This window comes from Mustela nivalis, assembly GCF_964662115.1.
Source record: "Mustela nivalis genome assembly, chromosome: 5".
NCBI lineage: Eukaryota > Metazoa > Chordata > Mammalia > Carnivora > Mustelidae > Mustela > Mustela nivalis.
In genome coordinates this window covers 155,220,927-155,248,251 of record NC_139024.1, presented here as the reverse complement: position 1 = coordinate 155,248,251, position 27,325 = coordinate 155,220,927, and the positions used below count along the sequence as shown (strand labels likewise).

Sequence of the window (27,325 nt, the reverse complement as noted above, 5' to 3'; positions counted from 1 at the left end):
TCCCTCTCGGTCTCTTCTTGCCATCTGGAGCCTCAGGTCTTAAAGGCTGTGATTGGGTTGCAGGTCTAGGGTAAAGGTAAGAAAGAGGTTCCATAGCCTCCTTTTCACCTGGAACAATGGGGTGGAATCAGTCTTTTCTATATGGTGCAAGCCACATCCAAGGTCGAGGTCCCAACTGAAGACCTCTGGCCTTATAAAAATAATTCCTCTTTACTTACTTGGATTTGAGGCAAATGCTGGCGACTGTTCAAATCCTTGGGGACCTTGATCTGGATGTCTCTCTATTTACCAACTTCTTTCTACCTCGGGGTCATTTTGCAGCCAGAATTGGGATTAAATTCTTATGATGCAATGTGAAACTTCTTTGGTTCAGCCTTTGTACTCATCACTGCTTGTCTGACTCTGTCTCCTTCTTGGAAACAAAAGTCTGGTGTCATTCTGTTAGTCCCACTCTGAATTTCTCACTTGGTAGTACTTTTCAGTTAGGGATATACATACTCTCATTCATCAGACACAACCACCAGACAATAACGTCCTTAAAGTATAAACCTGATCATGCCTCATGCTGGCTTAAGACATTTTAATCATTCCTAGTCACTTTTTTTTTTCACTAGATTAAGTTTAACCACAAAGTGGGTCTGGGTGTGTAACTCAGGAAAGCCTGGCATGGATTCCTTTTCACGTCTCTGTATTTTTTCTTGTAGAATTCACGGAATTTTTACATTTGACTGAAATTGTTTAAAATGAATAAAAAGGGGCACCTGGGTGGCTCAGTCGGATAAGCATCTGCCTTTGGCTCAGGGCTCTGGGATGAAGCCCCTGGTCAGGCTCCTCGCTCAGTGGGGAGTCTTCTTCTCCCTCTCCCACTCCCCACGCTTGTGCTCTCTCTCTCTCTCTCTCTCTCTGTGTCAAATAAATAAATAAATAAATATTCCTCAAAGTATTGCATAAAACTGGCACTTCAGAAAAATATTTTCTATTTTTCCTGCCTTCTTCTGGGCAGAAAAAAAAAAAGTACCCATTTGTCTTATTTTTAACCACTTTTGTTGGCTTCCCTGTCTGTGCATTCCTATTTCTGTCTGCATACCTTTGTGTTGAGGGTGTACAGGAACCACAAGATACAATTTGTGCCCCTGGATATTACATAAAAGGCCTTTGTGACCTGGTCTTGCTGACTTCTCCCCCAGACTTCCCACTATTCCCTGACTTAGTGTATGATCTGGGTGCTTTGGGTTTTTCTAAAATCAAAATGGGCTTTTTTTTTTCTTTTTCTGATTACAGAATAAATAAATATTCTTTGTGTAAAACTTTAAACAATATAGGAAAAACCTAAGTAAGAAAGTTTGGCTTATCCCTCTCCACCAAGCTAATTATGTTCGCCTGTGACTCTCTCGCTCTCTTTCCATGTATGTGCGTGTGTGTACATGTATGCATAGAAATACATGCCTGCACCTGTATATGTACACGTACACATAGACAAACATATACACGTATATTTATGCACATATTAACACATGTAATTATACAGGCATAGGCTATAAATGCTGATTTTTTTGTAGTTACCATTTTGTGTAGTTTTACAGTTTTTTTTTTGTTTGTTTGTTTTTTAACCAACTCATTAGTTACCCAAACCAGATAACCAAAGTTAACAGCCAGGTCTGACTCCCAGAATCTCATACAAACAAAAAATACATAGATCCTGATTTTTCATGTATAAATATTTAAGAAAAAATGGGGTCCTTTTCTATGTAGCCTGCGTCTGCTTTACTCACTTAAATTCTAGGACATTATACAAAAGCATCCAAGTCAAATGGTACAGATGCAACTCATCCTTTCAAACTCTTGCTCAGTTTTTCTTACATAAAGATGTATTGCAATCTGCTTAGTTAGTCTCCCGTTGATGGGCTTTTTTTTTTTTTTTTTAAAGATGTGGAAGTCCTCTTTTGGAGATTTTTTTTTTTTTAAGATTTTATTTATCTATTTGACAGACAGAGATCACAAGTAGGCAGAAAGGCAGACAGAGAGAGAGGAGGAAGCAGGCTCCCTGCTGAGCAGAGAGCCCAATGAGGGGCTAGATCCCAGGACCCCGGGATCATGACCTGAGCCAAATGCAGAGGCTTTAACCCACTGAGCCACCAAGGCGCTCCTGAATATATTTAGTAATTCCAAGAGGATCAACATTTTTTTTATATTAAGTGCTCCCAACCAGCAATATAATACCTAGTTCCATTTAGCCAGGTCTTGTTTTATGTCCTTTAATAAAATTTTATTATTTTCTTTCTCTGAGTCACACTTTTCTTGCTCAAACGATTTCGAAAAATTTCACAGTTTTTGTTGCTAGAGAACATCAAAAACTCTTTTCTATTTCCTCTGCTGGCCAGTTATTTCTACAACTGGGGAAAGCAATTGATTAAAAGAAAAAACCTTTCCCATATTTGCAGTCAGTTCTCCAAATCCCCTTTGCGCCTTTGCACTTTAATCCCTGGTCGTGTTGAACGGTTGCAATTCCCCACACCACACCTCTGTGCCTTTGCTCTTTCCAGAAGTCCTTCATCTCCATCACTGACTCACCCACACCACCTGTGAAGACTGACCACAGCCGTGCCTCCTCCTGGAAGCCCTCCCCTGATACCCTTGTGTTGGCGGGGTCCTCAGCCTCTCTTGGTATCCCTGTGCACACGTCTTGTTTGTTTTCTCCACTTTTCACCCCAGTTGTCTGTCTGTGTATAGTCTCACTCAGTGGACTCCGACCTCCGTGAAGTCATAGGTCAGGTCTTAAACAAATAGGTGTTCTCAGAAGCTAGCACCACATCTGGAATATAGTAAATTCTCAAAAAAGAGTGTGGAATTGGCTCTGATTGGAAACAGCTAATGGCAGGCCAGAAAGACATAACTTTCTAAGGACCTCTGATCTTTCGGCTGTATTACTCTTGATACTTACACGTAAGTTATAGATACTTGTTCTTTTAGTTATGTACTATGCTCAGAGCTCCTCGGGCCCAACTGTTCATTTTACTGGTGAGAAAATTGATGTAATGGGAGTCTGAGAGCTTGACACCCGGTCTCACGTTTTACTGAGCCAGCACCAGCGTTCCTGATGGCCAGACTGTTGCTTATTCTGTTAATACTACTTCCCCTTTGGGTTCCTATTTTAAGCTCAGCTTTGAACACAATAGGGTAGATTCCTTTTGAGATATTCTACAGGGGAATTTATATGCTTTAGTACATAACTCTGGAAGTTGATTTAACAACACTTTGTTATGTGAAAATAGTGATGGAGGGTGAAAGGTTTAGACCATCTACAGAAATCCTGATTCTTATTGGTGAGTGTGACTCAAAAATTCATTCACCCAAGGGCGCCTGGGAGGCTCAGTGGGTTGAAGCCTCTGCCTTCGGCTCAGGTCATGATCCCAGGGTCCTGGGTTTGAACCCCACATCAAGCTCTCTGCTCAGGAGGGAAACTGCCTCCCCTTCCTCTCTCTGCCTACTTGAGATCTCTGTCAAATAAATAAATAAATAAAATCTTAAGAAAAAATTTCTTTAAAAAATTCATTCACCCAATAAATTAATGTTTAATGAAACATACTACAGGCCAGATACTGTGCCAGGAACTGTGAATATAACAATTTTCAAAACACACAGGATCTCTGCAGGGAACTTGCACAACTCAACTATATGATTACACTAGTTAAACAAAATATGAAGCTTGAAGAATATAGTTTGAATCTTAGTTTTGGTATTGGACACTGAGGATATTCCTTTAATATATTTACTCCTACTGGGGAGAATCAGTCTCGGCTACTCTTTTTTTTTTTTTTTTTTTTTTTTTTTTTAAGATTTTATTTGACAGACTACAAGCAGGCACAGCAGCAGGCAGAGGGAGAGGGAGAAGCAGGCTCCCCACTGCGCAGGCAACCTGACGCAGGGCTCAATCCCAGGACCCTGTGATCATGACCTTAGCTGAAGGCAAACGCCTAACCCACTGAGCCACCCAGGCACCCCTTGGCTATCTTTTCTACCGAGACTACTGCCATGTCACGCTGTGTCTGCAAGCAAAGTAGAAAATGTCACACCTTCTCTGGGCAGACTAGGAAAAAAAAAAAAAAAAAGAAGTCCTCATATGTCTTCTTTTTAGCCATTTTTCTTGGCTAATCAGGTACTCGATGACTTTACAATAAGTCAATAACCAGAATTTTCATTAAAGGGAGGAAGGAACTACTGTTTCAACTACTGTTCCTCTGTGACTTAAAAGTGGACTGAATAATGCTGCTCAAAGACTTCCACGTTCTGGTCCCCGGAGCCTGTGAATATGTTAGTTTGTGTGGCAAAGGGCACATTCCGTGCATGATTAAGTCAGGGATTTTGAGATGGGAAGACTCTCCTGGATTTTCCGAGTGAGCCCCACTTGGAAGGGTGGGGGTCCTTCCAAGGACCCTTTATAAGAGTCCTTGTAAAGAGGGAGGCAGGAAGGTCAGAGTTAGAAAGATTTCAAGATGTTTTACTGGTGCCTTTCAGAATGTGGGAAGGGGCTGTGAGCCAAGGAAAGCAGATGACCTCTAGAAGCTGGAAAAGGTAAGGACATGACTTCTCCCCCTGAAGCCTCCAGGGAGAGTGTGACCCTGTAGACTCCTTGATTTGGGGCCCAGTGAAACCCATTTTGGACTTTTGACCTCCAGAACTGCGAGAGTAAATACATGTTGTTTTAAGTCACTAACTTCGTGTTAATTTATGACGGCAATGACAGGAAACTAAAACCAAAAAATGAAGTAGCTAAACTAAGGTGCTGGCTCCAGTAGGCTCTTTGGGGGAGTATGGTGAGGCCGACCGCACAAGGAAACACCATGAAGGCAGTTTGAAGCTAATAAAGTGACAGAGGGGGGACCCCCACCTCATTTTATAAGGGTCAAAGTCATGCTGGAAATATCCAGTAGCAACCACAAACCAAAAAATAAAATTCATAAATAAGACATAATCCAAGAATCAGGAGTCAAGCAGAGATTGGAGAATGGCAGGGTCAGATAAGAAACAGGAAGGAAGTGTAGGGTGCTGGTTTATCTCCCTCTTGGGAGCATCCTGAGTCTAATCGGAAACAAGCCCCTGTATTCAGAGGACAAGAAAAGATTGATGACAGACACGGCCACTCCAGGTTGGCCGGTGGCTGTTTTAATAACAACAAAGGGAATGACCCTTATCATGCGTGACAGAAAAGGATCTCTGCACCCCCCTTCCAAATCTTAGAAGTTTATAAAGAGGCCCTTACTGGGCTCAGCCACATATCCTACAGGTGTTCTCAACACACATCACCATCTCAAGGTTATGTACTTGTAGCGGCCTCTGGGAGCAGAAAAGGTAAGTGGGACCCACATTCTCGGGACAGAGGAGAGGCCGAGGAGCCTCTGAGTGTCTAAGCCTAGCTTAGGGGTCAGTCAGTGGCCACAAGTTTTGATGATGTTCCCCAACAAAGGATAGCTTCATGAAAAGATATTGGATTAGTCAAAGTTTATAAGAATGTGGGCACCAAAAACTTAAGGAAAGTCTAGACAACTTAGCAGAACCCCTTAGTGGAAACATCTCATTTATGGAAAACCAACTACCAGTCAGCATGAGTATTTCGTTTAATTTGCATAATGACTCCATGAGCTGGGTGTTATAACCCTTGCTTCACTAATGAAATTCACAGAGGATGAGCAACTTGTCTAAGGCCGCAGAAAACGCTAGAAGTGAAGATGGGGTTCACCTCATCCCTCTAACCCTGGGAGCCTTGGTCTTTCATCCACAATACACCACCTTCCTTTCAGGAAAAATGCCTGTTGACTTTTTTGGTTGTATGCACAGTTCAAAGCAGAAAAACATGATGTCACTTTTTGAGATACTCATTTTATCGGTGACAACTTGAAAATGAAGTTAAAAATTAAGCAGCAGAGTCAAACCCAGGCGCCCTGCTCTGAGGATGCAGGGCCAGACCTGATGCTGTCGCACTGCCACATGGCTCAGTATTTATCCTTGTGAAACTCTGGAATAATCGGAAAGGGAGGAAAGGATAGAAACTTCTTCAGGGAGCCTTATAGTCTAGGGCTTAAAATACTGGTTTAATGGTGAAGGTAAGTGCTTTTCTTCTTTTTGGGTCGGAGGATAATTACTAATCAAGCAGAGATCCATTAAAGGGAGGGAACAGTTTGAGGGGAAGTCAGAGGAAAACGTTAAGAGCAGACTAAGGATCCCACCCGGGAATGGTTTCTGTTTCCAGATGAAGAAGGGACTTTTCTAACACATGCAATCGATTCAATGGACTCAATCGAACAAGGCTTGAGAGGCCACCAGTGCCAGTGGACACGGGGCAATGATCCCTTCTCTGAAGATTCCCTATTAGCTGTGACACCTGGATGAGTTGGATGGGTTTCACTGTAAGATAAAACACTGGGTCAGAACTAACCAGCTGTGGGCTCAGGGACTGTGGCAAATGAGTCTTTTCTGATGTCTATGTATATTCAAAACTGTCTCTCAAGAAAAGGAGCATATGAAATCGTAAATAAGAGTGAAAACAAGAATACGTGTATGCTTGTAGGGCTCACTGGCTTAGGTGTCCTCACTGGGCAACTCAGGAGAAGGGCCCAGAGAGATTAGGATTATGCTGCTCTCACGGGAAGGCCTAGGTGGAAAGTCCGTGAAGGCTCCTTTTCCCAATTTGCCAGAGAAGGTCCCTCATTCAAAGTCCAGTTGGGCTTGTATGTGCCTGGAAGATAACTTTGAGGTTGTCACTTGGAGGAAAGGAGCACAGACACTGTGCAGACCTGGTGAGCCCAGCTGTGAGTCCCCCAAGGTGCACTTGATCTGGGCCTTACCCTGCTTTCTAGAATCACCCACTATCAGTCCCTGATACAATTTTTTTTTTCTTTCTTTCTTTTTTTTACGACTAAATTCATAAGTGAATTGACAGCATGACATAAATGACCTACTGGAGTAACGGGTTTTATCTCAGCACTACCCATCTTTCAAAAAGGTAGGCAGGTGCTAAAAAGGGGCCTCAGCTCTACTAACCTGGGAGACATTGCTTCTTCCCACATTCTCTGATGTTCATAGCAAGATGCGTCCCTTCCTTCCCCATCTTGTGGATTCTAGTTCAGAAGAACCTGCTTTTCAAAGGAAATGTTTGAAACTGATTGAACAATCAATCAAAAGTGCTTCCACAGAAATGTATTTTATTTGCTCTAAGTCTATACTCATTAACCTGCAAGGGCCCGAGCGCCCATCTGGTGAGTGCTGATGATGATCGCTGTTGTTAATATCAGGAACAGATCACAACATGTACTTCACGTTTAGAAGGTGTGTCTCAATATCTTTTCTTTTTCCCTTACTCACAGCTGTCCCATGAAGTAATATCATCCCCATATATCTTGTTTTTTGTTTTTATTTTTGTTTTTTGTCCTGTTCTTTTCTGTTTCCTGTACCAATGCTCTGGTAGCTTATGAAACCTGCACAGGTTTACTCAGCTGAAAATGGGACAGAAGAGCTTGGTCCCTGGATACCCTTTGAACTGAGGGTTCATACTCTTCAACGACATGTGACATTTACTCTGAGTAAACTGGGAGACTCGACTAACAGAGATGATGCAAGACAGGCCAGGGATTAGGGGAAATCTAAGAGCAATAAAAAGAACACTATAACAAAATAGTGGGTTCTAGACTGAAACAAATAGGAAAACAAAAACAAACACAAAAACTACTCTTTTGCTTCTGCATAAACCATACTGTCTACATTATTAATTTTATATCAACTACAACTCTATACTTATTTTTAAAAGGTCAAATTTTCATTTACTGTCTGTTCGATTTTTCTATATTTACTTATAGCTTTGGTGTTAGGACTCGCTAGTTTTTAGAAGTGTCACCCCTGAATGGGAGGGTCCCTAATAGTATTTACAACTGGACTGAGACTCCCACTATCTCTGAGTGCGTATCGGTCATGATAACACTCAGGCCCCATCATTTTCATATGCTTCTGTGATTATTTTGGGAAAATAGTTTTCATTATTACATCCCCGAAGGACCCTAGTTTAGAGTAGTTTGGAATGTCTGCCCAATTTCTCTTTGTTTCATGCGACGGAAAAAGGAAATTAACAAATGAGATCCACTATTGAGGCAAAATTCATATTATGTGAAATAGTGAAAACGAAGGTAGGAATGGCAGCAGGTGGAAGGGGAAGGACAGCCGAAGTGACAGGTTTGTGAGAGCTTTCCACTAACCAAAAAAGCAAGAAAAACTAGTCATTTTTATTCTCTTAAATATTACAAGCTCCGCTTGAAAGTATTTTCCTCATCAAATTGCCTTCTGGAGTAAATGATCAAAACCACTTAAAGGCATATAAATTCCCCTGTAGAATACCTCAAAAGGAAGCTACCCTATTGTGTTCAAAGCTGAGCTTAAAATAGGAACCCAAAGGGGAAGTAGTATTAACAGAATAAGCAACAGTCTGGCCATCAGGAACGCTGGTGCTGGCTCAGTAAAACGTGAGACCGGGTGTCAAGTTCTCAGACTCCCAGTACATCAATTTTCTCACCAGTAAAATGAACAGTTGGGCCCAAGGAGCTCTGAGCATCTTTCCGCTCTAGAGTTTAGATTGACTGATGAGGTTGGTGGGAAAGCTTTCAGTGGAGTATGGATACTAGAAGTTGCACGGACAGCGAAGAAGTTCCATTAGGCAAGTCTTGAGAACTTTCCCAACAAGAGAAATCAGCTAGAAAGTGGTCCCAACTCCAGGTAAACAAGCTGTCTGTTCCATTGTGCTTCAGCTAAGATCCTGAGTGATAAGCACCAAACCGGGCTCCTGAGATCATCCAGATGTTAGCAAGACTCGAAAGCCTGCCGCGGCAGGACAAAAGCCAACATGTTTCCTGGTGCTGACCATGTCTAGTTTAGCCATGGGGCATCTATTTAGGTCTGGACAAACAAACTGCCTGTAGCAAAAACAACAATAAACATTTCAGAGCCTCAAATGTAATACACCTACGTGTTGTGCAATGTCATCCTTCCTGTTCAGAGAAGATCCAGTGCAGCATTATTCTCGTTATCCAGAAGGGAGAGAAACAAGGTCAGAAGGAAAAGAAAGGGTATTCTGGAACTTTCTCAGCTCCTGAGTTTATTTAACTTCCCTGTCCTCTGATTCACCCCAAGCCACAATACTCCTCGCCTTTGCTCAGTTCTCTCTGCTTTGCAACTTTCTCATTTAGTTCTTTCTGGCACCACTCAGAAAGGCTGATTCTTTCTAAACAGACGAGGGAATGGACAGTTGCAGAACTTAAACGACTAGTTGTAAGTCTTATAGCCCAATTTTCTTATAAAAACCGAGTCCTCTGTTAGCCTAAGAAGCGTGTATGGCAAAATGTCATTCACGTAGCTGTGTTGGATCACAACTTTGATGCTGAAAGAAGGTCACACTCACAGGAAAGGTAATTTGTGTGTTGTGTTTTGGACTGTTATTCATCCTATAGATAAAACACAGTCGTGGTGAAAGAGATTCAAGACAAAGGGAAGTCCACAGACTGCGCCACCACTTCCCAAAGGATCCAAATGGACAAGAAGACTTCCAGCCGGAAAGGTAACCTCTTGTTTGCAGGCTACTTTATGAAAGAGTGGGTACTCATCTCCAGGGCTGTTCTTTTTCTTGCTTTCCCCTCCTAATTCTTTTTTTCTCATGTCACCCATTAGAAAGACTCAAAGACTGAGTAGAACTTTGGACAAGCTCCAGCCCCTCATCCTGTTACTTGTTGCTTTTTTGTTTAGGGAGCCCCACTGAGTTATTTATCAGAAATCAAGCCAAATGACCAATTAATATTGGGACATAAAGATTAGAATAAGCCTTTAAAAAGTCATTTTAAAATAACCTATGTATAAATTCCTGCTATAGTATATTGCCAAGCAGCTGGCTATTTTCCAGAGTTTGGAATCCTCCAGTAGCATGGAAAAAATTCTTTTGCAGGAAAATAGTTCTATCAGTGAACCTATTTGGCCATTACAAATCATCTCTTTCATTATATTTTTATCTGTTTACTCACAGGTCCTCTCTTTGTTTCTCTGTAGTTCTAGTTCTCCAAGTTCACAGAAAAAATCGAATCCATCATTCACTTGGAAACCTTTGCAATATTGGTCCACTGTTCCACCTTGTGAGGACTTTTTTAAAAAAATGTGTTCTTGGAGACACTGGGGTGGCTCAGTCTGTTAGGCAGCCGACTCTTGATGTCAGCTCAGGTCATGATCTCAGGGTACTGAGATCGAGCCCCGTGTCAGGCTCTACCCTGAGCAGGAAATCTACTTGAGGATTTTCTCTCTCCCTCTCCCTCTGCCTTTTGCCCTCCTCTCTCTCGTTCTCTCAAATAAATAAGTAAATCTTTAAGGAAAATATGCTGTCTTGTAACATACTGAATACTAACCCAGCACTGTGTCATCTACAAACTCAGTAAAAATGGTTCACTGCATTCGTTTTTTTAAAAGCTGGACACTTATGCAGTCAGAGTCTAGTGGCACACAACAAAAATGTTTCCAAGTGAGCATCACCTGAAGGAATCAGTAGGACCAAATGAGATGCTCATTTACATTCTATCTTAAATATTTAGAAGAGAATCCCTGAGGTTTGGTTAGCTTCCTTCAATTGCAATTCCCTAAGTATAAACTTCCAAGCTTTATGGTGAATGAATATGCAGAACAGACAGGACCTCTGACTTACAGCTGGGTAACCTAGGTTTTGTCACTGGCTCTACCACCATGTCCCCCATTCACTTTATTTTGGGACAATGTGACACAAATACATTTACTTAGGTTTTCCTATGGCTGCCAATTGCTCCCCACACCTCTGGGAAAAAAAAGACCATATTTGCTTTACTTGACTGTAAGATCCCAGATTGACTATTGTGCAGCCACCTAAAGAATATTACAAAGTAACGTTGTATGTGGTCATGATTATTTCGGTGAAAAAAAGGCAGTGGGGCTGAGTGAGGTCTTTGATATCTTTTTCAGCTTTAGCCATGGGATAACTGGAAAGATGGTGGCCTCAGTCAGGATGCTCATTATGTACTTCCATATTGTCCTCTAGGTCCAGAGTTCTGTTCGTTACGCTATGGACTGGCTCTCATCATGCACTTCTCAAACTTCACGATGATAACCCAGCGTGTGAGTCTGAGCATTGCAATCATTGCCATGGTGAACAGCACTCAACAGCATGGTCTGTCCAATGCCTCCACAGAAGGACCTCTTGTGGACACCCTCAACAACCCCAGCAGATCCATGAAGGAATTTAATACAGGAGTAAGTATCATGGAGAACGATGCTTTTTGTTGAGAGGGAAAACCGAGTTTGAAAGGAAGGATCTTGATTCTGTAAAGTATAGAAGTATGAATTTTCAATGAACAACTGCAAAAAGCCTAGCATTTTGTTTTTGAGATACTGCTTACTTCTGTGATAAAAATAATCCTTCACTGAGATTGTTATGATTACAAAGTAGGGGGACTATAGAAAGAAATTGTGAAAACTTCTGCAAAGGAACAGAATACTAGGTGTCTTCCGTGAAAAACCTGGCACACCCTTCTGCGGGATTCTATGTAGATCTCTGCACCTTTCATTGTCTCAGGGCCATTCTGTAACTCTGTAAGTTCTCTAGAACAAATAGTCATGCAAGGAATTTTTGCCCATGGCTCTGCAAAAGAATTCTGTCCTGTGGAAAATCAACTGATACTCTCCTGACTTGCCCCGCAGCTGAATAAGCCAATTTGCTATATATTGAAAATCTAATTCAGCATTACTTCCTGCTTAAGAGTCTTTGACTTCTCTTTGGACCAGTTGTAACATCTTACTAATTCCTCCAATAATCCATGAGTTAAATAAAATCTTTATCACAATATTGTACGAGAATCATAATTACACCCTATTTTTAAATTTTTTCTTTAAACTATTATTTACTGTACATTCCTAATGTCACCTTTGCATTTCATGATTTTATTACCTTGGGCCCAGCTTATCTGTAATGACCTCTCTGTCTCCCGTCTTTTCTCCATCATTCATCCTACACATTCACATTCTTGTGTTCAAGATTCCGGGATAACTTCAAGTTGCCAAAATTCTCTCTCGATGTGCTGCGCTCCTCCAAAATCTGGCCCCACTTCTCATCACCCTCAGATCTATCACCCTCAGATCACCCTCAGATCTATCGGTGGCCCAGGCTCTGGGCAATTCAGAGTCCTGGTTATTTTCTCATCACTTGGTTTCATTTCAAATGCTACAAATTCACTTTTCCTCTTCAATAAAAATGAATTTTCTTACTTCTCTTTGTACAAATCATCGTCATTCTTCAAAGGATGGTTCAAGTATTGCTTCCTCCCCGGGATCATTGCAAATTGTTCTTCCCTCTTCTCAGAGTCCCTATTTTACTGATGTTTATCCTCAAATTTGAATTCTTTTTTTTTTTTTTAAAGATTTTATTTATTTATTTGACAGAGAGACAGTGAGAGAGGGAATACAAGCAGGGGAAGTGGGAGAGGGAGAAGCAGGCTTCCCATGGAGCAGGGAGCCAGATGTGGGGCTCGATCCCAGATGCCTAAAGATAGAGCCACCCAGGTGCCCCTCAAATTTGAATTCTGACCAGAATCCTATATCTTACATTATTTGTAGTTATTATAAATGAATAAAAATAGTTCATATTATCTATCTATATTTTTGCTTCTTTACTACAATTTATAGCATGATGTCACATATCTAGTAGGCTACCAAAAATTATTTATTGGCTTACTTCATGAGAAGAATGTGATCTTACTAATATGCAATACGTGTTTTAGGAAATCATCTCTGCCAAGGCAGACCATAATTCTTAAACTTGATTTTAAGGACTGATTTTGATGAAGTTCAATTGTGTTTTTTTAATTTTTGAAATGAGAGTCAACATGTCACCCAACTTTTCTCAGAAGCAAATAGTTAAAGGAAGCTCTTTCTCAGATGAAATATCTTTCAATGGCTTTATTTCATCTAATAGCTTCCTACCATGCCTTCATTTCTTTATCTCTTTCCTTCTTCATTTTTTTGTTTTTACTCCTCTCAGAAAGGAGCAGATTAGGGGTATAATTGGTTGTTTGTTTGGAAGAAGTGGGATACGTATTAGGTGAAAAATACAACTGATGAATCACTAAATTATCTCTGAAATTAGTAATACACAATTTGTTAGTTAAATTGAATTTAAATTTTAAAAATTTAAGAAAATAAATTAAAAAAGCAAAAACAAAAAACAAAAAAATATAGAAAAATGGATTTTTATACTAGAATACCACCAACCCCAAGCAGCACTGTTTTTAAAGTAGATTTTCATAACAGAATTTCTTAGCAAATAATTTTCTTTCTTCCTCCCTACCCCCCACCAGGCCTCTGTGTATGAATGGAGCCCAGAGACTCAGGGTATCATCTTTAGCTCCATCAGCTATGGGATAATAGTGACTCTGATCCCAAGTGGCTATTTAGCAGGGATCCTGGGAGCGAAACAGATGCTCGGTGCTGGGCTGCTGATCTCCTCCCTTCTCACCCTGTTTACGCCATTGGCTGCTGACTTCGGAGTGATTTTGGTTATCGTGATTCGGACAATCCAGGGCATGGCACAGGTATCCAGCTACTTTCTCTGAGTGGGACAAAGGTGCCAGATTTCTACTCAAGATCACAGGTCTTAATGATTTTCCTTTCAGGGAATGGCATGGACAGGTCAGTTTACAATTTGGGCCAAGTGGGCTCCCCCACTTGAACGAAGTAAGCTCACCAGCATTGCAGGCTCAGGTAAGGACGCGTGTGTGGATGACAGCCTTGTGATCTCACTCGCCCTACTGTCTGCCTCTCCAGGCCGTGTGATCAGATCACACCAAGGACTCAGTGACTTCTTCACTGCCATTTCCCCCAGCTGGTAGCACTGAAAGTGTATGCTTGTGGAAGTGAGGTTCCCTCAAGCCTCTCATTCCCAGCTCCAATGTATGGCTGCATCCTACACATTTTTACTCTAAAGCAACATACCTGCATTCCGGCTCCTTCCTTTGCAATTGTCCTGTCTTCTCTATCCATGAATGCTCTCAATGAGGAAGCAGAAGTCCAGCTGAGGACAAAGCGCAGGCTGACACCCTGCAACTCCCCCCTCCCACTCCTGGGTGGGATATGTGTGATACTCTTCCAGGAAGCCTCCAGATATCTTAAAGTTAAGGCCTTAGTTGAGGAGAAAAACTACCTTAACTTGACAATGGCAAGGCCTCCCATATCTTGCAGGTCCTCTTAAGTGTACGAAAGTTCTTTTGGAAAACCTCCCCATAGTCTATAGTTACCACCCCACAACCCTGGGGCACAACCCTGCCCACAGGTCCTGTCCGCACGCTTCAATAAAACCACCATTTTGCACCAAAGACAGCTCAATAATTCTTTCTTGGCCATCGGCTCCAGAACCTGGTTATGCACCATCATCATAACATACCTGCCGACCTACATCACACCCAGATTCCTAAACCCCGTCACTCTCAGCAACTCTTCTCCCTCCTCCATCTCTGTCCCCTGCAGACTTCTCTCTCCATCAAAGCCAAGTTACCTCCCTTAAGCACAGATAAGACACATTTGCTCACTTGCTCGGGCTTCGAGTTGCATTCCTCCATGCCTGTGGATAGAAACCCAACTCCTTATGGTGTGGATACAAAGATCAGCTGCCATATGGTCCCAGCCTGCTTTTCCACTCGGCATCCCTCTGAAAGCAAGGCTCTTGTCACCTACAATCGGCACATAACTTCTCTCTGGCACATTTTCCTGGAAGGTCCTCTACTCCTGGCTTCTTCTTAGCTCATGTAAACAATTTGTAAGTCTCGTCATCAGCTTTTACACCCTCCCCATGTGCTCATCCACAAGACACTATTCCACATCCTTTCCCCCACCCAAAGTACAGATGGGGACCCATTTGGGGGCCATAAAATTAATGTAGTGGGTCAAAAAAAAAAGTATTTAAAAACAAAACTGAATAGAATAAAACATGTTGGAGTACATTGCACATGGTGAGTCTAAGTATTGATTCATGAAACTTTTGTCTGAGGTTTCTGTATGTGTATGTATTTGTGTGTGTATTATGTCACCGTGTAAAATGCATTTCTTCTTATAGGTCTCTGTAAAGTATGTTCAAACTCCAAGGTCTACACTAGATTATATTTATAACAGTGAATTTGGCTCATGCTTTTTTCTCCCCAAGTGGACTGAAGGCTCCTTGAGGTCACGAACAATATCTTATTCATCCGTGTAAGACTTTTCCTTCCTGTCCTCAATCTCACATTGTGCCCTGCCAGAACGCAACTCTGATTCTAAGGAAATACTGGTGGGCTATGACTGAGCAGAGTTTCTATGACAAACTAAAAGATTTGAACTGGGCTCCTTGGGGTTAAGGAGCTCTTGAAGTGTCAGGAGGCATACCATTATTTACCATTACCATTATTTACCAATTCCAAGTACTTCACATGACATCATTATCGGGGGAGATGTGGGAGCAGGAAGAGAGACTCTCCTCACTCAGTAACACTCTGTAGGGACAATGTCCGGGAGGCCACTCAGTCTCAGCCCTTTGCTGTATTCATATGTGCCTTTTTGTCCCTCTTCTCTTTAGGGGCAGCATTTGGGTCCTTCATCATCCTTTGCGTTGGGGGACTAATCTCACAGGCCTTGGGTTGGCCTTTTATCTTCTACATCTTTGGTGAGTCATTTTCCCCTCAATCCCAAGCCCTCTGTTGGCCAGCCATTTCTGGTTGGATGCCCATGTTACCTGTCACCTATGCTCAGAGAAGAGAGAATGCTGAAGATTGGTGGCTCCCTTACTCTCCAGTCTAGGGAATGACTCCCTGTGCTGACTTCTGAGGAACTGGGAGTGCCCCTCCCCATCCCACCCCAGGCGTCTTCTGTAGACTCTCCGCCACCATGTCTGAAGTGCCAGGTCTAGTTGCCTTGTGGTTAAAATATCAGTGTCCCCAAAAGTTGGTGGAACACACTTTAAATGTGTCTTCATATTTTACTGTAATTATTATTTCTGCCAAGATTCCCTTAATCTATGTTCTACCAGGCTAATCTTCCTGGGGGGCCTGGATGGTTCAGTCAGTTAATTGTCTGACTCTTGTTCTTGGCTCAGATCTTGACCTCATAGTCGTGAGTTTGAGCCCCACAATGGGCTCCACGCTGGTTGTGGGACCTACTTAAAAAAAAAAAAAAAATCCTTCCCTAGGGAAACTTCCAGGGCTTATCCCATCAAATGGAGTCTTTAACCATCTTCAAATGACAGATCTTAGCAATGAGACACATTTCTGTTCTGTTGTTATAACCAAATGATGTCATTCAATATGGTTCTGGCTTGTATGGCTCTCTCCTTAATGATGTTAATCCCAGGTCACTTGGATTCACACGTGTTAATCAGGTACTGTCAAGAAATATTTCTTCTGGAAATCCATAGTGAGCATATTGTTTGAATAGAAAGAACACTATCTTTTGCAAATGTGCCGAAAATTTTGCCTTGCCACACTGACTTTCTGGCAGGTCATCTCATGTATGTATGACTACTGTGTTCCCCAATCCTGACTACTCAGATCTTCCAAAATAAGACAATACTGAGGTTAATAAGAAATAGCTGCTAATGACTTAACTCTATAACCATTGGGGTCCTAAGAGTAATTAACCAGCTAGGCAATGGTACGTTCGTGCTCAGGTTCTCTCCAGAGGGCTCTGACATTGCCAAATGCAACTCCATATTTGCAAGGTGGTCTCTGGAGAGCTTTTAAAAGGAGATTTGTAGGGGCACCTGGGTGTTGCAGTCAGTTAAGTTTCCAATTCTTGGATTTGGCTCAGGTCATGATCTCAGGGTCCTGGGATCGAGCCTTGCATTGGGCTCTGTGCTCAGCAGGGAGTCCACTTCAGATTCTATCTCCCTCTCTCTCTGCCTCTCTCGCTCCTGCTGTCTCTCTCTCTCTTTCTCTCTCTCACTCAAATAAATAAATCTTTTTTAAAAATGGAGATTTGTAAAAGAATTGAAATAAAGAAGCGGACACGTTTAGCTCCTGGTGGAATAACCATGAATCGATAGGTATGCTTTGAAGGGGATGTGGGCCACATCGGAGGAACCTCCCTTCCCCAGCACACAGATCTACCCGAAAATTAACAGGGTCCTGGCTTCCCAGGTAGCATTGGCTGTGTCTGCTGTCTCCTGTGGTTCACAGTGATTTATGATGACCCCATGCACCACCCATGCATAAGTGTCCAGGAAAAGGACTACATCGTCGCCTCACTGGCTCAACAGGTACAGTGCATCCCTTCTACCTGTGGACCATGTGGAGGCCTCTAGGGCATGGTGTGGGGCTCCTGGGAGAGGCCTCCTCACACCTGTTCCAACGCCATGTTGATTAGATCTTTCCTTTCAGTCCAGCTCTCCCAGACGATCTGTCCCCATAAAGGCTATGGTCAGATGCCTACCACTTTGGGCCATTTTCACGGGGTTTTTCAGCCATTTCTGGTTATGCACCATCATCATAACATACCTGCCGACCTACATCAGCTCTGTGCTCCACGTGAACATCAGAGACGTAAGTATCCTTGCAGTACATCTACGAAAACAGTAACCGCGATAAGGAGAAAGAGTTCCATGCTGCCTACTGCACTCTGGCCTTGCACAGAACAACTCATTTGACCTTCACAATGACCTTGAGGGAGGTGTGTAATGATTCCTATTGCCCAGGCACGGACCTGGGGACATGGAGAGGTCAGCAGATGTGCCTTGGATCGCACAACCACTGAGTGACAGAGCAGTTGCAGGAGCTGTGTCCTCAGCCACTGAGGGACTTCGCAACACCAGCCGTCTCTTCAGTGTCCTTTAGAGCTTACTATCACTCTCTCTGGAGCCCAGTGTACTGCCATGCAACCAGCCCTCTGCCCTGAGGCAGTCCTCTTCTGTGGAAAAGGCTGCTGACTTCCAAAAAACAACTCAGGATGTCCAGAGTGCGGGTTAACCGTCGCCTGGGGAGCTGATAAACACTGGGGCCGTCTACATGTCCACACTCATTGTGTGTGTTTCCTTCCTTCAGAGTGGGGTTCTGTCCTCCCTGCCTTTCATCGCTGCTTCAAGCTGTACGATTCTAGGAGGCCAGTTGGCAGATTTCCTTCTGTCCAGGAACCTTCTCAGATTAATCACTGTGCGAAAACTCTTTTCATCCCTAGGTAAGGATAAGTGCACGGGCTTGGTTAACAAACCCCATTTCCCCACACATGGTCTGAGAGAGGTCCTAATGGTGCATCTCATTGCCCAGGGCTCCTCCTTCCATCGCTATGTGCCGTGGCCTTGCCCTTTGTGGCTTCCAGTTATGTGACAACCATTATTTTGCTGATACTCATTCCTGGGACCAGCAACCTGTGTGATTCAGGGTTCATCATCAACACCTTAGATGTCGCCCCTAGGTAAGACCTCTACCCATCCCTACCCCCCACCCAGGGTCTTCTGGAGGTGTTAGGCCCCTTCTTGCGACTCCCTCATGCTAGGGCATGCACAAAACGATAGCACAATAATGACAAAAAATTAGAAACATCAAGACCTGGCCATGACCTATCAGGGCAGTTTCAGAACAATAGTTCCTACTCTTGGCCAGTAATCATTTAGATGAAAAGCTTTCCAAGGCTCCCCACCAGAGATGGAAGTGTGTGCTCTGGGAAAGGGCCGACACATGTGTTTCAGAAAAGCTTTCAGAGTATTGGTAACATCATATGTATGATATGTATGCTCTTGCTGTGAGCCAAGCCCTGTTTGATAGACAAATATCAACACATCTACTCCCCACAACTGCATGAGGTCGGCCTGATTGTTATCCTCGCTCTAAAGAGGAGAAGACTGAGTCACTCCAAGGTGAAGGGACAAGCCTGAGGTCACACAAAGGCAGAGCCAGTCTTCAGACCCAGCCAGTTTGTCCAGAATGCTGTCCTGGGCGCTGCATTCACCATTCGCCTTGCTGAGCGGCCTCAGGAGGGGGTGGCGGGTAGATCCTGGGATCCTGGAGACTGAAATGGCCCCTGGTTGTTGATTTGACGGAGAGGTGATTTCAGGATTTGCAAACAGACATTCCCCTGAAAGTCTTTAGGTAAAGGAAACATCATTAGGCAAATTGACTTACATTAAAGTTGAGCTTCTAAGAAGCCTCAGACAGCTGTGTACATAAAATCATTTGTAAAATCTTTGGCCCACAGGTATGCAAGCTTCCTCATGGGAATCTCAAGGGGATTCGGTCTCATCGCAGGAATTATCTCCTCCACTGCCACTGGATTCCTCATCAGTCAGGTTGGCCAGTTTCTTGATCAGCTGCAAGTGGCAGGTGTTCTTTGAGGCCCTGGAGACTCACGGCGGGGCCCCTGCTCTCCAGGACGGTGTGGTCTGACAGAGACAGCAAGCGCAGGTGTCATCGCGGTCCCTCTCTTCACAGGGGACTCAAAATGGCAGTCTGTTAAGTCAGGTTGCCCAGGGAAAGAAAATACAGGTTGAACTTCTAAAAATGAACGGATGCTAGGTGGATGAAAATGAGTGGTTCAGGTAGAGAAAACAGCACAGATGAGCTCCTGGAGGAAGAAAAGCATGAAAGTGTTCTGGGTTAGGACCAGAGTGAATGATACGTGTCAAGGGATGGTAAGAGATAAAGACAGAGGAGCAGAAGGGAAAGGTTATGAAGAGTCTGTTCAGATTAATTCTAAATAAACAATTACACGATGGAAGCATAAAGCGTTGAAGTCCAATTTAAATAAAAGGGGGCTGAGGTCATGGTAACAAGAGCATGGCTGTGGGCACGTGTTCACCCAGTGTGAAGTGTGGGCTGCGAGAACAGAAGAAAAAGCAGAGCCAGGCTAGGATGGCCAGATGACAAGAGTTAACTTACAAGAGTTAACTTACTTTTTTAGAGCGAGAGAACAGGGGCAGAGGAGGGAGGGCAGGGGAAGAGAAAGAGGGAGAGAATCTTAACCAAACTCCACGCCCAGCACGGAGTCCACCACAGGGCTCAATCTCACCACCCTGAGATCACGACCTGAGCTGTAATCAAGAGTTGGACCCTTAACCGACTGGAGCCACCCAGGCGTCCCAACTTACAAAAAAGTTTTGTTTCATTTTTAACAAATCTCTCTGTGATCTAGTTTCCAGGTTCATTTTTGACCAAACTGTTAGGAATCCACTGTGACTCTAATGCCAGAAATGAACTCTGACTTACCAGGGCTCGGTGAGGAGGGTCATTCTGCCCAAATACGACACACATTGTATTGAGATGTCCGGCTAAGGGGTGTTGATGTCAACACCCGATGTCAACAACCAAAACCAAAACTAAATAGAAAGAACACAGGAATGAGATCTTAAAAACGTCACTTTGGGTATAATTTTAAATGAGTAATGTGATATTTTTATGAATGTTGAGATCCAGATTTCTAGGAAGACATTAGTATAGGTTAATTTATTTTGGTTTAAAGAAAAATGCATCTCAGGCACCTGGGTGGCTCAGTTGGTTAAGCGCCTGCCTTTAGCTCAGATCATGATCCCAGGGTCCGAGGATCAAGGCCCACATGTGGCTCCCTGCTCAGCAGGGAGTCTGCTTCTCCTTCTGATCCTCTTGTGCTTTCTCTCTCTCTCTCATTCTCTCTCTCTCAAATAAATACCAAAAATTGTTGTAAAAAAAAAGAAGAAGAAGAAAGAAAGAAAGAAAAGAAAGGAAAAATTCATCTCAACCCAGAGCCCACTGTTCATTTTAGAGTCGTTCTGTCTCCAATAATTTCATAAAACCTTCTTTGGTAACTTAAGGTATTAAGTGGCTATGCAGATCACTCCTGCTATACTTGGAGATCAGTTTTGCAATGCACAATATGGAGGATTTCTAGAGCTGGTGGGGGAAGGAGCCATGAGACTGATAATTCTGTGTTTTCCATCTCCAGGATTCTGTGTCTGGGTGGAGGAATGTCTTCTTCCTGTCTGCTGCTGTCAACATGTTTGGCATGTTTTTTTACATCACATTTGGACAAGTAGAAATCCAGGACTGGGCCAGAGAGAAGACCCTCACCCGCCTCTGAGGCGCCTCTGATACTGACCCGCAAACCAGAATGCAGTGCTGACCACTAACTTTAGTGACGTTTTTTACGAATCGTCATTCTTCATATTCTTGGCCATAGGCTCAGTGGTTCTCAACTCTGGCTGCGTGCTGGATCCCGCTGGGGAGTGTCTAAACCACATGGAGGACGGGGCCGCCCGCCAAGACTCCAAATGAACTGGTCTGTGGGAGAGCCTAAGGGGCCCCAGGTCCTCAGACATGCGCGGGCTTTCTAGCATGCAGCCAGGGTCGACAGCTGCTGGACACACTGGAAACGTCAATTCCTGTTGACTTTGAAGTCTCCTCTTTGGAAAGTACTGGCTGAATAAAAAATCTATGTGAAAATAATCACGGATAAGTCCCTTCATAGGGGTGATTATGGACACAGAGAAGACCTGCTGGGAGCTGTAGTCATACAGTATAGAGCTCAGAATGGAACAGAAATTTAAGGCTGTAACCCATGGGATTAACTTTTTTATTATTTGTATGCAATATGTGAAACATGGATGTTTATTTATGTGGCTCAATTCTATTAAAATTCACATGCTAAAATTAAATAGACCATTTTCAAGTTATTTAGATCAGGATTATTTCCATCAGGCGAAACAGATACCTACTTATCCTTAGCTAGGTTCCGGGGATCAATGACTGGGAAATGACCAGGCAGAGATTAAACGGATGAGGTTAACTAGAAATCAAAGGAGAGAAAAGACAGAATTGAAAGGCTCAAGTGGAGGCAAGATGGGCACTTCCAGAAGGTACATGGAGATAGTTTGGACCATGTCATGAAAATTGAAGGGAGACAACAGAGGCGCTTTCAAATGAAATCATGATTTATAAGGAGAAGAATACTGAAGGTATGACAAGATGGAAGAAACTGTACAATCACTCACATACCAGAGAAGTTCCTTTTTCAAGATTGAAAAAGATTGTTTGACTTTCTTTCTAATTTCCCAGGACTCAAATAGTCATCATTGTCTCCAGCAGGAAATAATTGGGGTTCCTACCTCTTAAGACGCATCCTCCAGGCTGTGAGAGCTGGTTCATACACAGAGCTGACGCCAGTTTTGCTGCAACTGTTCTAGAAGAGAAATTCCCGCCATCTCTAAAAGCCCCACAGAACCACAGGAATGGAAATTTGGGCTAACCTAGCACATGAAGAGAACCTCCTGACACAAATCAACAGGTATTATTAAATAGGTGTTTCAAAGAAAACAGATAGCCAGGCTCTGAGGATGATGCTAAGATGAGAAAACTCTCTCTGTCTCTGGGTATTTTACAACATAGAGAAGAAGGGGAGTTTGCAGAAAACAAAAAGAAGAGAAAAAGAGGAGTCAGATAATGGATGGGCAAATTAAAAAAAGAATAAAAAAGAATAAAAATAAAATAATAAAAAAATAATAAAAAATGGCAGACAACCCCACAGAAATATGGGCCAAGGTCTTGAAGAGAGACTTCATGAAAGAGAAATTCTAAGTGGCCTAAAGATGAAAACGCTGGTCAACGTCACTAGACGTTACGGAAATGAAAATGGAAACCTCCGTGGGATGGCACCACGCACTTCAACAGAATGGAAAGAGAAAGTGAGAAAAGACGAAAACAAAGATTGGCAAGGGTGTGGAGTGACTGAAACTCTCGCCCACTGCGTATGAGTGTGAATTAGAACCTCTGGAAGCCTCTTGGCACTGTCCCCTAAAGCCCAATGTAGACATTGCAGTATAGACCTGTTCCTTAGAAACCTCCCTGCACATTCAGAACAAGATGTGCAACGACGTTCGGAGTATCCCAGCAGGAAACAATCCGACTGTCTGCCAAGAGAAGAATGAGTAAATCGCTAACGTTCTCTTCACACATCAAGGCGAGTAAGGAGAGCGCAACATGGATGGATCTCACAGACGCAGGAATGAAAGAAGACCAACAATATCTTCTTTCAAACACTTAAGTAAAGATTTTCAAAACAGACAAAATTAGTTTATCCTCTTAAAAATCAAGTCAGGACTTACCCCTCGGGTGGGGGTGGCTGCAGTGACGGGCTGGGGATTGTAATGGAGGCTCTTCGGGTGCTGGTATCTCCTGCGACTTGGGTGCCAGGCCCATAGTACATATATGTGGGTAAAAACGAAAACATTTACTTAAAGCACATCCAATGTTTCATTCATCTCAAAGCCTCTCTTATGTCTTGGGCTTAGGTTTGATCAATGGAGCAGGCAGGAAGGAGCCACTTTGACGTTCTTCCTGGCTGTCCCTTTCCTCCTCTTCCATGGAACTGTCCAGCACCAGAGCAGAAGGAAAGGGAGCTGGAGAATTGATGCTGTCAGCTTTTGGATCACAGTCTAAGTTGCCAAACAGCAACAGGAATGAGCTCAGGCTCCCCACGCGAGTCCCTGGAAGCATCCATTGCCTCGGAGGTAAAAACAATGGTTCTGCACGTCCAGAGCAGCTGCTATGACTGATTCCTGGCAGACATCATGTCTGGGTCAGGGGCTCTGTAGTTACTGTTCCCCATCTGATGGTTTGAAGAAGGGTTACCATTTACATTTCGCAGGGGCTCAGAATGGGTACAGTTGTGAGTTGATTGGAAGCATCTCTAGCCAAACCCCTTCCCTAAAGAGCTTTTTATAACATTAAGTCATGTGAATTAAATCACTATTCACATTCAAATTCACACTCAAATAATACTTCACACTCAAATAGTTTATCAGCATCTATCTAACAATGATATGAAATGCTTTTTCTCTTTTGACGTAAATAGTATGAATTATATGAATACATTTCTTCATGTTGAGCAAAGTATACCTTGAGTATTCTTTTAATACCATCAGATTTGATTCACTAATAGTTTGTTTAGGACATGGCTGCCCTATTGGTATATGACATTGGCTCTGAATGTCTCGATATGAAGCTTATGCTGATCTCAAGAAAAGAATGAGAAACTCTTTAGTGCCCAATAATCTGAAAAAAATAGGATAGAAATTGTATTCTTTTTTTTTTTTTACTTTATAGATACAACTTTTATTTTTTAGAAATTGTATTCTTGCTTTTATTATCTGAGGGCCTGAAAGCATTGCCTGTAAAACTATGTAAGCTAAAAGCCATTGTGAGGAGACTCTTGGCATAACTCTCAATTTCCTTCATGGTTATGAGCCAGTGAAGGGGTTCTATGTATTTCTTCCATCAGTTTTGACAATTTATGTTATGTTGGAGGATCATTCATTTTATACATAATTGAAAACATATTTGCAAGATATTGCAATGCTTTATCAAATTATCCTTTTAATAATATTTCATTTTTTCTGTTTCTGAGGGGTGAGCTTCTTTGGGACTCTGACATGAGGTGTGGGTGCTTTCTTTCTGCTTCTTCATTATACCACTTAGTTATATATTCATTTTAAAGATAGTTGTCTCTCTTTTTTAAAAAGACTTATTTATTTATTATTTATAGGGGAGGGGGCAGAGGGAGAGGGAGAGAGAATCTCAAGCAGACTTCCCACTGAGTGTGGAGCCTGACAAGGGACTTGATCTCATGACCCTGAGCCAAAATCAAGGGTGGGGAGCTTAACCAACTGAGCCACCCAGGTGCCCCAAAGATAGTTGTCCTTTTATTTTAGAATCTATTCACTTTACCTTACATCATCTTTCTTCCTATTTCCTTGTTTTACATCTCATAAGTTTTGTTTTGAATATTTAGTTCATTTATTTTCATCTACCTTTATTTAATCATGGAGAGAACTTAAGCCTCCAAAGACTTTTCCTCTAAGTCTGCCTTTGTAGGAACACTTACATTTTTCTGTGTTGAGCCCTAGATTCATTGTTTTCTTAATGTTTTATTTCTTAAGGTAATAACTCATGGAGTAAAACAAGCATCTGTCAACTCCTGCCATATATGCCTGAGGAAACTGGCCTCTGAGACACCTGGACATCTCACCCAAGTTCAGTCTCCTTGGTTACATTACTATTCTCTGAATTTGTGCTCTAAACATGTGACAGTTAATGTATTAGTGTTGCATTCTGTCCTTTCCATACCAGGATTACATTCTGTTAAGTATTGTAATCGTCACTGTGATTTGGATGTAATTCAATTCCCCTAGGGTGAGGCAGGCCAGGTGCCCAAGGAGCAGCATCTAAGGCGACAGTCTTTCTGAGGCTTGAGCAAGCACAGAATTGGCCCAGGAGAGTGAGCACCCCTTCATTGTCATACCCTGAGCACTTCTCATGTTTTCCTTAGCCTAGTTCTGGCCACTGACTTTTTTCCTATGACCACCCTCCTTCCCCCTTCTTCTTCTCAAAATAGTTCAATAGAGATTATTTTGGAAAAATACTTGGATAATCCCCTGAGTCCCAAAATAGCAGAGAGTTTCTTTCTTAATATGACACACTATCATTATGGAGCTCAATACAGTAAAATATTAAGTTAGCCAGGATAAATTTCATTTCACAAAACTTTCTGCTCCATATTGACTTCTTGTGAGTCTCTTCTGGTAGCTAATGCAATAAGGAAATCTGGTCAGACAACTAATTTTTGTAGGACAGGTGTATGTAGGTAGGTGTGATAGGGTTCACTCTTTTCCCTGAAGTGCCATACTTTCACCAAGATGTCCAAGGTGTGAATCACTTTCAATTTGATGTTGCCTTGAATATCATGAGTAATTTGCTTTTGGGCTATTGGTCTTGGAATTTCCTTCAATTTTTTAAAAAGCTAATGATTCTTCTCTATTTGTCAAGAATCCCTCATCTATTTATCCGTATCCTAAAACCTTGTTATCTATCTTCCAGTTTCCGCTGATGTCATCCTTGGATCTTTTACTTTGTCTTCTCCATGTTGGAATCACATTGACGCATTTCCCAAGCTCTTCACATTAGTTCTCTTTATATAAGTTCCGTATAGGTTCTCTTTATATAAGTTCCAAATTATTTCTTTATTTTTTAATTTTTTATTTTTTATAAACATATATTTTTATCCCTAGGGGTACAGGTCTGTGAATCACCAGGTTTACACACTTCACAGCACTCACCAAAGCACATACCCTCCCCAATGTCCATAATCCCACCCCCTTCTCCCAACCCCCCTCCCCCCAGCAACCCTCAGTTTGTTTTGTGAGATTAAGAGTCACTTATGGTTTGTCTCCCTCCCAATTCCATCTTGTTTCATTGATTCTTCTCCAAATTATTTCTTAAAATTGCCTGAAAATATGCTGACGTCCACACTATTCCTCTTCCCATTTAAAAAAAAAAGAAAGGCATCCACACCTTATTGTGAGCCAATGCCTACAGTGTAAATACCTCCTGCTTGTGAGCAAAGGGATAATTCCAAGTATTACCTGTTAATGATTAATACATTCACCTAACTCTTGGGTTTCCTGCCTTTCCTTGCCTGTTGTGTGTATTTTATTATAGGTGAAGGTTGACCAGGGTTGGAATGTTCTGAATTCGGAGCAACAGGGCAGGTTAGGGAACCAATTCTTTGAAGTAAAGCTAGGATATTTTTCCAGGTTCAAGATGTATTTGATAAAATTCTCAGATAAAAAGTTACGTGGTTACTTCTAGATTTGGTATGAAATTTATAATAAGGTGGTTCAAACCGCTGTTAAAATCAAACCATGTCATGAAATGCTTAATTATAATCATTTCTCCTCTTATTTCATCTTATAAAATGTTTAATGTTTTATTTAGAAAACAACTTCATTTATGTTTTTGATGAAAAGTATTAGATGTCCAGTTAAAAATGTTTAAGAGGATAGCTAAAGTTTTAATTCTTTTATGTGGTACACATAAAAGGTCTCCTTTCTATAAAAGGTCTTTTTTTAAAAAATATTTTTTTGTTTATTTGACAGACAGAGATCACAAGTAGGCAGAGAGGCAGGCAGAGAGAGAGAGGAAGGGATGCAGGCTCCCTGCTGAGCAGAGAGCTCGATGCGGGGCTCGATCCCAGGACCCCGAGACCATAACCAGAATACCATGATTCACCATCACAATATGTTCTTACACAATGGGGAAAAGATAATTCCCCAATATAAAGCTGCAATACTAGAAAGAAGGGGTAAGAAATCTCAGAATAGGTTCATATGAAATCTATTTTGTTTTCTTTTTAATTACTGTGGAAGAGAACTAGTTCTAGTAAGACAGCTGTTCACCAAAATGAAGTGACGATGGTTTCTTCTTCAGAACTGCCCCTTGCTACTCTGGATGCCACCACAATTCTTAGGACC

The 27,325-nt window shown here is 42.2% G+C and overlaps 1 protein-coding gene across 4 annotated transcripts; it reads left to right on the top strand.

Moving 5' to 3' along the window:
• The first annotated feature begins 5,930 nt into the window (after positions 1-5,930).
• On the top strand, positions 5,931-26,874 carry SLC17A2 (solute carrier family 17 member 2). Of its 4 annotated transcripts, XR_014311886.1 has the most exons (14): positions 5,934-6,101; positions 6,927-7,000; positions 9,489-9,595; positions 11,087-11,298; positions 13,398-13,631; positions 13,713-13,800; positions 15,644-15,730; positions 17,199-17,317; positions 17,439-17,600; positions 18,099-18,231; positions 18,321-18,468; positions 19,249-19,339; positions 20,968-23,527; positions 24,956-26,874. XR_014311886.1 is itself a non-coding variant. In XM_082731001.1 (12 exons), the coding sequence occupies exons 2-12, from the start codon at positions 9,568-9,570 to the stop codon at positions 21,100-21,102; spliced, it is 1,437 nt and encodes a 478-aa protein (XP_082587127.1). In that variant the 5' UTR covers positions 5,934-6,101; positions 9,489-9,567; the 3' UTR covers positions 21,103-23,763. The 4 variants fall into 4 exon arrangements, 2 of the variants coding, with proteins under 2 accessions (XP_082587128.1, XP_082587127.1); XR_014311887.1 differs by lacking the exon at positions 6,927-7,000 and having other exon boundaries at positions 24,956-26,872; XM_082731001.1 differs by lacking the exons at positions 6,927-7,000; positions 24,956-26,874 and having other exon boundaries at positions 20,968-23,763.
• Positions 26,875-27,325: the final 451 nt, after the last annotated feature.

Excerpts from the sequence above, each read along its gene's own strand:
- SLC17A2 (XM_082731001.1), top strand. The coding sequence starts at position 9,568 with ATGGACAAGAAGACTTCCAGCCGGAAAG. Across the intron at positions 15,731-17,198 it reads TTTTATCTTCTACATCTTTG|GTAGCATTGGCTGTGTCTGC; the intron begins GTGAGTCATTTT and ends CTGGCTTCCCAG. Across the intron at positions 18,469-19,248 it reads ACCTTAGATGTCGCCCCTAG|GTATGCAAGCTTCCTCATGG; the intron begins GTAAGACCTCTA and ends TTTGGCCCACAG.